We start from the raw sequence: 14,158 nt of genomic DNA, 5'->3' as shown, positions 1-14,158 counted from the left end.
AATATCTTACTTCTTTTGCTTTATCTTTAAATTATGGCATTAAACTGATAAGCAAGGAAAATAAGGACATTTTAAAAGACACGTGAATATGGAATTCGTAACTGATTAAGTGGAAGAGCAAGGGGGTTTTCTAATTAGATTATCTTTGATTTCTTGTTCTTCGGCACAGGGTTAATTTATTAAGTCAAAAGGAGAATTAATGAACTTTCAGAACTGTTAATAAATTAACAGTTATTTCTGAAATAGCAGGGGCCCTTGAATAATATGACATTCTAGTAGTAAAATGGAAGAGGAAAAACCTTAAAATTTGAAAGAACAAATGAGTCAAGAGCATTAGTATATTCAGAATTCAGTTTGGGGAAGGGATTTCATATTATCCTCTAAATCTGTAGGACCATCCTCTTAAGCTAAGTGACTTGGGGCCCAACGAAGCTTTAAGTTCAGAATCTCCTAAAAATGTTTAATAGTTTTGGTGAAATAGGCATAAAAATGAACCCCACCATCACCATATAGATATCTATTCTAAAAGTCACCTTCAGTGATTCTTAAAAAATCCATCCATATACAACCTTGCTACTTTAATATGCTCAAAATGTGTCCAAGCGTAGCTGTACTAGGCATTGAACTTAAGAGAGTGCCTGTACATGGTACAACAAGAGGGATTGTAAATGTCGACATTCCTAGGCTCTTCCTCCCAACTACAGGTGGGCGATGAAGCAACCTGAACATGACACTGGAAGGTAAAGGGCCGTGGTGGTTCTGCACCCCACCCTTGCTATCAGGATCACAGCTGAACCTGCCTCTGCACACACTAACGCATGTGTGTGCACTTCTCCATGTAATCCCTTCAGACAGCTTACGACTTCTCATAGGTTTTCATCTTACTTTTAAAAATACTCATTCCACATATATAATCACTATGAATGTTTTTGCCAAAGGTTTTAAAATAAGTAACATAAGAAACTCCACTTTTTAGATTAAAAGAGAGACCCAATTATCTCCCCAAAACCCTTCAAATGACTAAGAGTTCATTTCATCTCCCTTTGACTTCAGAACCAGGCTGAACACTATAAACTGAAATTCTTAATAGTTTTTTCTTCTTGGTCTGGATGGCAAGACCAATCACCATTCGTTTTGTTAAGGAACTAGATAAATAGGTATAAAAATAGGAAACCAACCCAATTTCAAACTATGATGTTGAAGTTTGTCTAATGCTGACACATGAATGATTCTGAACCTTGCTGATACCAGCTCTTATGGGATGTGTTGCTAGTAGATCGTCTTCTAAACTGGAGACCACTTACAAGCTGGTAAAATAAGTTAACTCATTTGTTTCTAAGTTTACTGCACCATTTAAAGCATACTCAGTCATTCTCCCATACTGGGAAACTTGCCTTGCCAGGGCTCTGCTGTTTGAAAAGAGACATCTCTTGAAGAAATATGCTGAAATTCATCCAGGATTCTGCAATACAGTGGCTGAGCCTGGGTCTTTCATCTGGTTTGGAATTGATAACTTCCCAGCTAAAGAGAGAAGAAAGAAAACAAAAAAATTTAACAGAACTTTGGATAATTCAACATTCATTGCTTCAGAAGCAAATATTTATTGAGCACATACTGTTGGCAACACTCTCTGGAAAGTCCCTGTGCAGAGGTAAACAAGCCAGACATCTGCCTAACAAAGCTCAAGTGGCAAGAGAAGACAGACAGACTAAACCACCAGCTACACAATTACCCAGTTACAATAAGGGGCGGCTGAGGGAGAGGTACAGGGTGGGGGCATTGCGACATCTTCTCTGAAGAAGTCACTTGAGCCCAATGGTTGTGGCTCAGTGGTTGAGCGTTGACCTATGAACCAGGAGGTTGCTCCTCGATTCCTGGTCAGGGCACATGCCCAGGTTGCAGGCTCAATCCCCAGTGGGGGGTGTGCAGGAGGCAGCAAATCAATGATTCTCCCTTATCAATGATGTCATTGATCTCTCATCATTCTATCTCTCTCTCCCTCTCCCTTCCTCTCTGAAATCAATAATGTGTGTGTGTGTGTATATGTGTGTGTATATACACACACACACACACACACACACACACACACACACATATATAATTGATACATATATTTAAAAAGAGGTCACTTGAAACTAAAATCTGGATTAGCAGGAGTTTATCACAAGGGCTCAGAGAGTACCAAAAGAACAATGTACAACATACGCAAAGGTGCTGCAGTGAGAAGGAGCTAAAAGCACTATTCTGAGCCCCGGTGTGGCTCCAGCAGAGTGAACCAGGAGAATTTCATTGCATGAAGCTGGGAAAGTAGCAAGTGGACTGGGTCATACAGGGCCCTGTGGGACTTGTTAGAAATACTTCGAAGCTTAAGTATGGGAAAGCCACAGTACTTTAAAAGAAACCTTGGCAACAATCTTATGGTCATTGTCATCACCACCACCATCATCAACAACACCAACAATGTGTTTTCAGTATGTACTATAATCGGTCAACTCTACAGAAAATTGTTCAACTCAACAGAAACTCACATATTCCAGATCCTCATCACAGAATTTGTTGAATGCAATGCATGACCCAAGCATGCACTGGGTCCCTGCCCTCATTTCCACCCCCAGGAACTTCAGTGAAACACAAGCAAATACAGGGCATTCCTTACAATTACAATGACAAATCCCACTCTTGCGATCCCAACTCATCCAAAATATGTCAGTTCAAACAAATTCTGCTTAGGGCCTTCAAATTCATTCACTTAATAAATAATTATTAGTGCCTCCCATGATGAAGGCACTGCTACAGAGCTAAGGGTATGGTCATAAACTAAACACATGTTCCTAGTAGAAGAAAAGGATTATGAGTGAGCTATATCATCTGAGCTATGATTACAGGGTTATCAGGGTGAGGCTGATCTCTGGATTCAACTCCAGTAGCCCTAAGACAAGTCAAAACTTGTCTTAATAGTGAACTAAAAAATAAAAAAATATATTGAAATCATACTATTGAAAGAAATAAAAAATCAGCAGAATATATACAGTATGATTTCATTTATGTAAAGCACACTATCACACTATCACATTAAGCTAACAAATTGTTTAAGCAAGGAAAGGACAAAAAACAAGATTCAAGAGAGGAGTTATGGGGTGGGGGGCTGGGTCAGTAGGGAATGTAATTACAGCAAGGCACAGGGGAGCTTCCTAGGTATTGATCACGTCTGTTTTTAAATTTTATTTTTCAGTTACAGTTGACATACAATATTATATTATATTAACTCATTTGTTTCTAAGTTTACTGCACCATTTAAAGCTTCACAGTCAGGTGTATTGGTCACTTAACTTAGGTGATGGATACATGAGAATCAACTTACTGTTCTTAAAGCTATACCTATATATACACATGTACATATATGGCCTCTATTTAAAATTGTGTCGTTATTTAAATGTATAATCGTGCTTTTTATTTAATGAACTAGAGGCCCGGTGTACGAAATTTGTGCATGGGAGGGGGTGTTTCTCAGCCCGGCTTGTACCCTCTCCAATCTGGGACCCCTCAGGGGATGTCCACAGGGATCTGGCCTGAACCAGCAGTTGACATGCCTCTAGCAATCTGAGACTGCTGGCTCCTAACTGCTCGCCTGCCTGCCTGCCTGATCGCCCCTAACCCCTCTGCCTACCTGCCTGATAGCCCCTAACCACCTCTGCCTGCCTGATCACCCCTAACCACCTCTGCCTGCCTGCCTGATTGCCCCAACAGCCTCTGCCTCAGCCCTGCACCTGGGACCCAGGCTTCCCTCCCTCTGTCCGGCCCCATGCAACCAGGACCACAGGGTAGGTGGCTTTTCTCCATCTCCCAGGCCGAAGCTGTAGGCGCTGGTGCCTGGGACCATGGGCAGGCGGCTTTGCCCAGGCCTGGCTTTGTCAGGAAGGATGTCCGGTCTAATTAACATACTACTCTTTTATTAGTATAGATAACGTTCTTACATGAGTATATCTCACTTCACATCCTATAGTCAAAATATGTCACTTAAGTTTTTGCCTCAATGTATGTACTTGTGAAATAAAAATATTTCTGCTGATGAGAGCCATGAAAAAAACTTTTTGAAAAGATGGTATTTTATATAGATTCTGGAACCTTCTGATAATACCACCTTAGGATTCATGTCTCAGAAGTAACAACACATTTGTATACATGTTTTATTACTCCAATAAGTAAATGGCCTAAAATTGAAAAGGAGCCTAGTCTAATAATAGATTCTTAAAATTACCTACATTATCTGCATAGAGATAATGTTATAGCAAAGTCCTCATAAAACTTAAGGTGTTTAGTACAATAAAATAATTAAAAATTCTGTTTTACTCTTAAAGATCTTAGCTATTTTCATAGTGGACTTCAAATGAATATGAAGAAGCCTTAGTATCCATCTATCCATTACCTTATTCAATAAAAAGTTATCAAGTTCCCCCACTGTATCTTACATTATATTCAGTGTGTGTAGCATTGTTATTTCAAACCAACAAAAACCGAATACCTGCAGCACTGTTCCTTTCTCTGTCTACATCAGGGGTCCTCAAACTACGGCCCGCGGGCCACATGCGGCCCGCCGAGGACATTTATCCGGCCCGCCGGGTGCCGCTGCCTGTCCTGCTTAGCAGCCGACCCGTCCCGGGCCCGCAGTGCACATAGGAATTTGCTCATAGTTTTTTTTTAAACTATAGTCCGGCCCTCCAACAGTCTGAGAGACAGTGAACTGGCCCCCTGTTTAAAAAGTTTGGGAACCCCTGGTCTACAGAGACCACTACTGGGTGGGAAGGAGATAAGAGAATATTCAACATACGAATATTTTCCACAGCCATAAGAAGACACTCTCATTTATAGTAAACTAGAGGCCCGTGCACTAAATTTGTGCACTGGGGGTGGGGGGGGTCCTTCAGCCTGGCCTGCACCCTCTCACAGTCCGGGAGCCCTTGGGGGATGTCTGACTGCCGTGGAGACGGGAGAGGCTCCTGCTTCTGCCGCTGCGCTCGCCAGCTATGAGCCCGGCTTCTGGCTGAGTGGCGCTCCCACTGTGGGAGCACACTGACCACCAGGGGGCAGCTCCTGCGTTGAGCATCTGCCCTCTAGTGGTCAGTGTGCATCATAGTGGCTGGTTGTTCCACTGTTCAATCTATTTGCATATTAGCCTTTTATTATATAGGATTTCTCCCCTTTAGAAAAAGCCTCCTGCAACAGTATTTTGGGACAATAAATTCCATTGTTACTAACACTTATATTACCATAAGAACTGTAAATAATTCTAATTTATATATAAATTACTATTACAATCAGCAACAGAAATGAGAAATTCACTGTGTACAAGTAGAAAATATTTTCTAGCCAATGGGTTTGGAAAGAGTAGTAAATGTTTGAGATAACAATAAATGTATAAATGGTGCTGAATACAATTTAATGGAAATACATATAATTTGAAAAGGAAATCTGAATTCAAGGGCAAAGAAGAGATGTTACTCTACACTCCTCTAAATGAAAGATGGACCCAGACGACTCACCCTCTGGGAGTTTCCTAATAGTTTTAAATTGTCCAGTGATTAATTCTGAATTCCACTGGAATATACATTTCTATAGTCTCCCATTATACATAGTCTACCATTCGCTATGTCACCACAATTCAATGTAGGTAATATAAGGAGGTATGTAACATATACTGTATTTAATATAGTTATATAATATAGGATGACATGGAACATTTGATGTCAACTTTTCAAATTCCCTTATTATTATAGATGCAGAAAGTTAAACCTAAGTTTCCTCAGCTAGTTTGGGGCAGAGCCCCGACCTGATGCCAAGACTCCTAATTTTCCACGCAGTTCTATTTCCTTTAAACATGTACCCTCTTCAAAGGATGGAAAAATTCAACAACATCCTTTAAAGAAACCCAATATTGTAACTTAGAGTGAGAAGGAGCATTCAATGTTCCTCCTCACTCCTTTCTAGAGTCAGGAGGAAGAAGGTGTGACTAACCCAAAAACACGTGGCCTCATTTAGGAACTGCCTATCTAGGCAATAAAGAGCTCTTCGTGTGCAGAATGCAAACACTCAGTGGAAACTAAGATTCATGCTTGGTGGCTGGTTGGCGCTTAATACAGATGGGGGAGAGAGAGAGATACGGAGGGAGGGAGTGGGGGTGCTGCATAATGAAATTCCAGGTTTTCCTACAGAGCCTTATCTGGAAAACACATGACCAGAGAAAGGATCTCCTGTGAATATTGGATGATGCTTGGGAAAGAGATCTTTTACACCATCCTTGGCGCTGATCAACCTGCAACGTAAGATCCAACTAACATAAAAGGAGCCTTAAAAACAGTGTGAAGCTTTCCCAAGTTCTTAACCAAAGAGTATAACTCTTCTATGTCTGAAGGGCATCCAGTGGGGAAAACTAATGGCTTCAGTATTACTAACGCAGGGTTTATTTTTCCCCTTCGTTTCTGAGAGAACATGCACTTGCCAGCTTCAAAGGGAAGTAAGGTTCTTTGGTTCATCTGTCCATCCTTCGTTCTGTCCGTTCTTCTTTCCTCCCTCACCCACGTACTTGCTTCCTTCGGCTTTCTCTCTCTCTCATGTGGTCACTGAGAAAACCTCCTACACACTCCAGCCAAGAGATAAGGACCCCTCAAGAGTGCCTCCCTGGTGGTCATCATCCCCAACCTCCCCCACGCTTGGTGAGTCCAGCTGAAGTGGCTCTAAGCGAGAAGCCACAACTCCATGGCCACACCATCTTCCAAATGGGCTTTTCCCCAAGGATTGCAGCTGTGTAGTGCTTTCAATTTTAAAAAAATGTATCAAAACTATGGCCCTGGCAGATTCATTTAGCTATGTTCTCCTTCTTAAAAACAAAACAAAACTAAAGGACAGATTTTTTACAAAAGACATTCTACGTGGTCAAGATAAGCATTTATTTGCAGAAGAACCAATTGATGGTTTCACCTGCCTGAGAAACTCTAAGGGAATAGAAATTAGGAGTATGGTTCCTCAGACAAGCAGCCTCACCTTATCACAGAAGGGAGCTTGGCTTCCCAGCAGAACTTTAACCCAACGTCCTTTCTTTCTGCCTCCATGTTCCTGTTAGAACACACTTAGATACACACATTAGGTGGTCCAGCCTAAGTAATCCTTCCAACTTTTTTCATCTCATGGCACACATAGACTACTGAAATTCTGCGACACACCAGAAAATATATTTCTTGCCAATCTGACAAAAAACTAGGTACAATTTTGATTCATTCACATCAGATGGCTATTGTTGTGTTAGCTACGTCATTTTTTCATTTGACAATCTAACGAAAAAGATGTCAGGTATTGTATATTTTACAAATTCTTGCAGCACATCAGTGTGCCAAGGCACATCGGTTGAAAATTGCTATTCTAGAAAGTTCTCTAGTTGACGGTGAGCCTCCAGGGCACTGTTTAAACAACAGCCGTCTGGGCCTCACTCCAGAGAGTGTGGTGGAGCAGATCCTGAGCAGAAGCTCAGAAATCTGCATTTTTAATAAGTGTCCCAGGTGTTTCTGAGACAGGTGTTTCTTACACTAAGAGTGACTGCGAGAAACACTCCATGAAAAAGTTACGAAGAATTCCCATTTCAAAAATAAAGACAAGAGGAAAATTTGCTTTGGGGCAAGAATTTGCTCAGGAATCCAATTTGCCCTCCCATTTGAAACAACCAAAAAAAAAAAAAAAAAAGGTGGGAGGGGGGAAAACAGACAAAATATACGAAACACTGATTTTCAAGACACTGGGCAGGTCAGCAATCCCTGAGAGATGGGTGAATGCTGTGATGTCCGCTCACTGCCTTGAGTTTCTAGGCCAAGGAGCAGGCAGGATGGATCCTGGTGACCACCTGAGTTGAGGAGATAGAATTCAGAGTCCAACGAGAAGACCAAAGAGGACCCCTGGAGTCTCCAGCTGAAGGCCACCGGGGCACGTGTGAGGAACCCCGGACCAGGAACCGGCCATAGAAAGGACAAGTGGGAACAGAGTCCTGTGCTCACACAAGGCCAGAATGACAGCTGGTCCCACCAACCATACTGGAAAACCTCAAGTTCGTGGATATCGGGTCCTCAGAAGGGCCTTGCCTCAGTTGCAGAGAATAATTAATCCTAGGCTAAATGCCGCTCTGGTTCTAACAAGTCTTGAAAGCAAGTTCCAAAAAGGATCAAACGGTTTTGAAGTTACTTAACTGTGGCAGACCTAGGAATAAAAAGTGGTGAGTTTGGTATGATCCAAATAGCTCACGTGGTCTAACTGGGATCTGACGGATTTTATTTTCTTTCATGCTTACCCTTTAAATTATTGTGTACCTTTTTTCTTTAGAAATGAACTTAACAAAACATGGTTTAAATTTTATTTTAAAAGACAAGTTAGTCTTTGTACAGTTTAATGGGTGACATAAAATTCCAATGCACTTTAGTTTCAGAATGCAGCACACAGTATCCTCCATTAGGGGGTGCTATAAGGCTAATAAATGGGACACTCCTCTGCTCTTTAAAAATAGACTAATTCGTAAAAGAGAACACCTGCTAGCAACCTGTTTCATCTCTTTCGCCCCCAGTGCCTTTGAGCTCTCCAAAAAAATAATGCAGAAGCAAATGAATCTTGGCATAGAACAAACGATGTCTGTCAGTACCATTTTCCTCCCATTCATTTCAATAAACATGCATTGAAGGCAGTTGATGACTGTCAGTCATCATTCCTGTATACAGGCCAAGGATCAGGAAGGATGGATGGCTAAGGCACCCTCTCCAACCAGTAAGTCAAACTGATTCATTCTCTCTCTCTCTCTCTCTCTCTTTCTCTCTCTCTCTTTCTCTCTCTCTCTCCCCCCCCCTCCCCCAACTTTTTTTCATTATACATGAAGCTCACCTTTATAAAATGACATTTAATTAGGGCTATTGGAGAACAAATAAAAAACTGAGTTGGGAATTGAGTACGGGAGGAGAACCTGTTAAATATAAGATGCCATCTTTTCATTAGTGTACATTTCACAGGCTCATACATCTTTTTAGAATATGCTAGTGAACCTAAAATTCAAAAAGCATTTTTATTGTGGAAAGTTATTTTTTAAAGCAAAAAATTAGAGTTTTTAATATATCAAAGTTCAAGTCCTTTCACATTTCTTGAGCTTTAGGTTGAGGAGACCATTGCCAACAAGAGACAGGTACGCGGTGGTGGATGGGGAAAGAGAGAAGAGGAAGCAGAGTGTGAGTGAGGGGGAGAGAATATGAGTGGATCCTGATGGTCTAGTTTAGGAGTGGGCAAACTTTTTGACTCGAGGGCCACAATGGGTTCTTAAACTGGACTGGAGGGCCGGAACAAAAGCATGGAGGCAGTGTTTGTGTGAACTAATATAAATTCTAAGTAAAGGAGCGGAGGGGAGAGCAAGAGAACCGGATAGAACAGCCGGATCCGGCCCGCGGGCCGTAGTTTGCCCACGGCTGGTAGTTGGAGCTCTGGGGTCCTGAAAGCCCTGGGAGGCAGAGCCAGCCACAGATATCCCCTCTGTGGGAGCCAAGTCTCCCTTGGGCCTTGAGTTGGTTTCAGCTTGGTTTCTGGCATTTGCAGCACAAAATGAAGTGCTATATTCTCAAAGGGATCAGTGAAGTGTTGTATCACATATTTTGAAGTCGGAGGCAGAAACAACTATTTAAAAAGAGGTATGGAGGAAGATTACACACAGAGATTAGTATCATAGTTTTATTTAGGTGACAATCTTTAGTAGAATGGAAGAATGGAAATAGGGTGAATAATTCAAGTCAAGGCAGTTGGTTAACAATTCAAGCTAAGGAGGTTTCAGGCAGCAAAAAGAAGAATAGTAGCTAACACCAGGGGCTAGCCAGCCGTGAGCAAACTACGGCCCACGGGCCGGATCCGGCTGTTCTGTCCGGTTATCTTGCTCTCCCCTCCGCTCCTTTACTTTGAATTTATATTAGTTCACACAAACACTCCATCCATGCTTTTGTTCCGGCCCTCCGGTTCAGTTTAAGAACCCATTGTGGCCCTCGAGTCAAGAAGTTTGCCCACCCCTGGCTAGGCACTGTTCTCTATGCTGTAAATGTAATCTCACATTCAATCCTTACAACCAACCCAGGAGTGAAGTGCTATGTGTTATTTCTGTCTTACAGATGAGGAAATTGAGGCCCAGATACATTAGCTATCTTGCTCAAGGTCACAGAACTAATACACAATGGACTAGGGCTGTAGGAAGTGGAACTGAGGCTGCTCAGAACGGGAGACACAGGAAGACCTCTCCGGATGGGAACATGGGGATCGTTTCAAAGATGAGTGAGAAAGTACATTAGAGCAGTCAAATGGGAAGGAATACAGAATCCTTAAATGCCGAGCTATAGAAACAGAAATATCTAAAACGCAGCTTTGGTTCCCAGGTGTAACCAAGGACCAAAGAGTTAGATTCCTATTTTCTCTCTCCACCACTTCAGCTGTTTCTAAGTCAGGACCCACACAATGATTCCAAAGCACGTGCCAATGATAACCATGCTTACAGCTGCCATTGGCCGAGCTCTCCACAGGGCCGAGCACTGTGTGTAACACTGTGCACCTCCCCACTGAATCTCCTCCACCTGAACCCCTCCCCATCCCGTCGGCATACCATTCTCTTTTGTAACAATTATTGACTGTAGTTAATTTATGTTTGCAATGTTGACTCCCTATTAGATTTTAAATTCCATGAAATAATTCATAGATGTGGCCTGGCTTCAGCAACTAACAGAGCTTGATGTCTGTGAAGCACATGAAAGAGTGAATAGATGAATAAATGTAAACAATGGAGGAATATCCAAGAGGAAAGTACCCCCCCCCAAAAAAAATTACTGGTTATTTAGTGACATTATGTGTGATTTTTATTCACTTATCTGAATGTTTCTACACATTAAATATTGGCAATAGTGAGCATGTAGTCCTTTCTATGTATAAATATATATCTAATAATGGGCAAAAGGCCCACAAAATTTGGAAACTCGCTTTCATTTATGTGGAATGGGTTTTTTAAAAAATTATTCCCCTAGAAATGGAGAGTTAAACTGCCTTCAAAATTAAGTAATAAGGAAATATGCCTCATTTATTCCAAAATAACTAGAAATCAGTATTTTGTGTGGAATTCCTTCTGGCAAAATGTGGGTCCAAATGCTTGACTTCTCCCTGGGAATCAGGAGCACCCTGGGAGACAACACTCACACACGACCCACATGCATGTGTGATCCGGGGAGCACAGGACTGGGGCCTGTGAAGCTGCATAGGCCAGACTGTGAAAGTCAGCCAGTCCCCAGCCTTCCCATGCAATAGAGAAAATGAGTCCCCATTTTGTTTGTTGAGCCACCTCAATCCACTGGAGAGCATTTTCAGATTGTGTTGTCTCCTTAAACACACACACACACACACACACACACACACACACCCCTTTCTAGTCAGTTTTTAAAAAATCTTTATTGTTGAAAGTACTACATATGTCCTCCCTTTCCCCGCATTGGCCCCTTCTAGCCTGCCGCCACCCCCTCCCCCCACCAGGTCTTCACCCACCCTATTGTCTGTGTCCATGGGTTATGCATATATGCATACAAGCTCTTTGGTTGATCACCTCCCACCCACCCACCCACCCTCCCCCACCTTCCCTCCGAGTTTCCACAGTCTGTTTCTTGCTGCTATGTCTCTGGAACTATTTTGTTCATCAGTTTATTTTGTTGATTAGATTCCATATATGAGTGAGATCATGTGATACTTGACTTTCTCTGACTGGCTTATTTCACTTAGCAGAATACTCTGCAGGTCCCTCCATGCTGTCTCAAAGGATAGAAAATCCTTCTTTTTTACTGCTGCATAGTATTCCATGGTAAAAATGCACCACAGTTTTTTGTTTTTTTTTAATATATTTTATTGATATTTCACAGAGAGGAAGGGAGAGGGATAGAGAGCTAGAAACATCGATGAGAGAGAAACATCGATCAGCTGCCTCCTGCACACCTCCTACTGGGGATGTGCCCGCAACCAAGGTACATGCCCTTGACTGGAATCGAACCCGGGACCTTTCAGTCCGCAGGCCGACGCTCTATCCACTGAGCCAAACCGGTTTTGGCTACACCACAGTTTTTTTTATCCACTTATCTATTGATGGGCACTTGGGCTGTTTCCAGATCTTAGCTTTGTAAATTGTGCTGCTATAAACATAGGGGTGCATACATTCTTTCTGATTTGTGTTTCTAGTTTCTTAGGATATATTCCTAGAAGTGAGATCACTGGGTCAAATGGCAGTTCCATACTTAATTTTCTGAGGAAACTCCATACTGTTCTCCACAGTGGCTGCACCGGTCTGCATTCCCACCCTCAGTGTCCCAGGTTTCCCTTGTCTCCACATCCTCGCCAGCACTTGTCATGATTTGTTGATGGTAGCCATTCTGACAGGTGTGAAGTGACACCTCATTGTTGTTTTAATTTACATCTCTCTGATGATCAGTGCTAGTCACTTTTTAGATGTTTCATATCCCTAAGAACTCATATGGCGATAATCATTCCCAAAGATGTTTAGAAGAGCTCTGTCATACCACCTCCAGAGAATGCACATTATTTTACACTATTTGATTTTATTTTTAATCTATAGGAATTGAAAATTGAAGCCAAATAATATTTTTGATTAAGTGAATTATGTCAACATCCCATATGGACAAACTTTTTAAAAAGGGGATTTGTTATAACCTAAGTTGTCACCTAGCAACCACGACAAGCAGCTGCTTCTACCATCACCTATAAATATGCGTTGGCCTGGAGCCTCACAGCCCTGTCATTCTCCGCGAGTGACTAATGGTCTCATGCTCTCTGTTGGTAGCGAACATCTGTTGATGGTTAAATCCTGCCGAATTTTTCTTAGAAAGGTCAGTCAGTATCCAGTTACAGATTTTAACATTTCTTAGCACAATGTGTTAGAATTTCTTTTAATCCTGTGGACACATAATATGTTCTTCCGTGTGTGTGTGTGTGTGTGTGTGTGTGTGTGTGTGTGTAGGCAGAGAACAAAATAAAAACAGGTATGTGTCTCTGCACAAACACAGCATTAGAACCATGACAAAGCAAATAAGATGTGTCAACTGGAGATTAAAATGAGCAAACGCAAGATTAAGAAATTACATAGCCCTCCACTTGAAGCTGTCACTTTCTCAGACCTCGTGAGCAACTTCTCCCAAGGCCAGGGACCAGGAGGCACCAGCTAAGTGCTGGCTTTTTTCTACTCCAAGCAGTTGAGCTCCATCTCCCTCAGGGAAACTTGGGGTTCTATGTAGGTGGCTCTCTCTCTATCCCTCTGTCTCTGCCCCCTCTCTCCATCTCTCCCTCCCTCTCTCTTTTCATACTGTTTTAAACGAATCAGAGAGCAGTCACTTTGTGAAACTGCCCCTGTGTCCCTTCCATCTCAGTCTGTGCACTGCCACTTCCCAGGAGTACAGACCATCTCTTATCCACCAAGATGATTTGGAAGGTTGGCACTCAACCGCCATCACATTATTTATGTTATTCTGGTTTCTATGAACAGATGCCAGTTGGAAGTTATTTTCCAGACTTTTCAATTTTGTTAACTTTTCAACAACTAGACTGTCATAAAGTCAGGGCAAGAACAATTTAAATTCCATTACTAGCTCAACAAGCACCTACTTGACCTGCAGATTAAACACCCTTTCGTTTGTGAATGCCGAGATTTTCTTCAATCACTCTCCTCGATGGAAGAAAAGGTTTCTACCTTATCCCTGAAGGACGGAAAATAACTGAGAGTCAGGAAACATTTCTCCAGGAAATCAGATATTATTATTGTGAAGCAAGTTGACTAATTTGGACATAAGCCTTTCTTTGCATTCTACTTGGGACCACAATTTCCAATGAAGTGCAATCCAGGATTTACTGTAACTGGAGTCAAAAGTAATTGTCCCCTTTTCACACCTTTGGCCTAGTTATGTGAAATGCACACTTCTGTGACAATACTAAAGGGCATATTTCTTACAGAGTAAATTTCATCAACAATAAGGCTCCTAATTTTGTTTCTCAGAGACCTTACCCATTTCACGGGTCTGTACAGCTACATACAACCCAGAGACTGAATGGTCAAGTTCCTCCAAAG

General features: G+C 41.9%; 1 protein-coding gene across 6 annotated transcripts in view; it reads right to left on the bottom strand.

The window, feature by feature from the left end:
* Positions 1 to 14,158, bottom strand: part of RETREG1 (reticulophagy regulator 1) — a 105,589-nt gene that overhangs the window by 8,369 nt on the left and 83,062 nt on the right. For 5 of the 6 annotated variants that reach the window (XM_080682334.1, XM_080682338.1, XM_080682335.1 and 2 more), the window contains one exon: positions 1,395 to 1,521. In XM_080682334.1, coding sequence (XP_080538460.1) covers positions 1,395 to 1,521 — 127 coding nt within the window. Of the gene's footprint in view, positions 1 to 1,394; positions 1,522 to 7,038; positions 7,124 to 14,158 lie in introns of all 6 variants that reach the window. The other variant, XM_080682337.1, reaches the window with a different exon arrangement.

Source organism: Plecotus auritus (assembly GCF_963455305.1).
Source record: "Plecotus auritus genome assembly, chromosome: 7".
NCBI lineage: Eukaryota > Metazoa > Chordata > Mammalia > Chiroptera > Vespertilionidae > Plecotus > Plecotus auritus.
The sequence above is the reverse complement of the archived record's forward strand: the minus strand, read 5'-3'. Positions and strand labels throughout refer to the sequence as shown.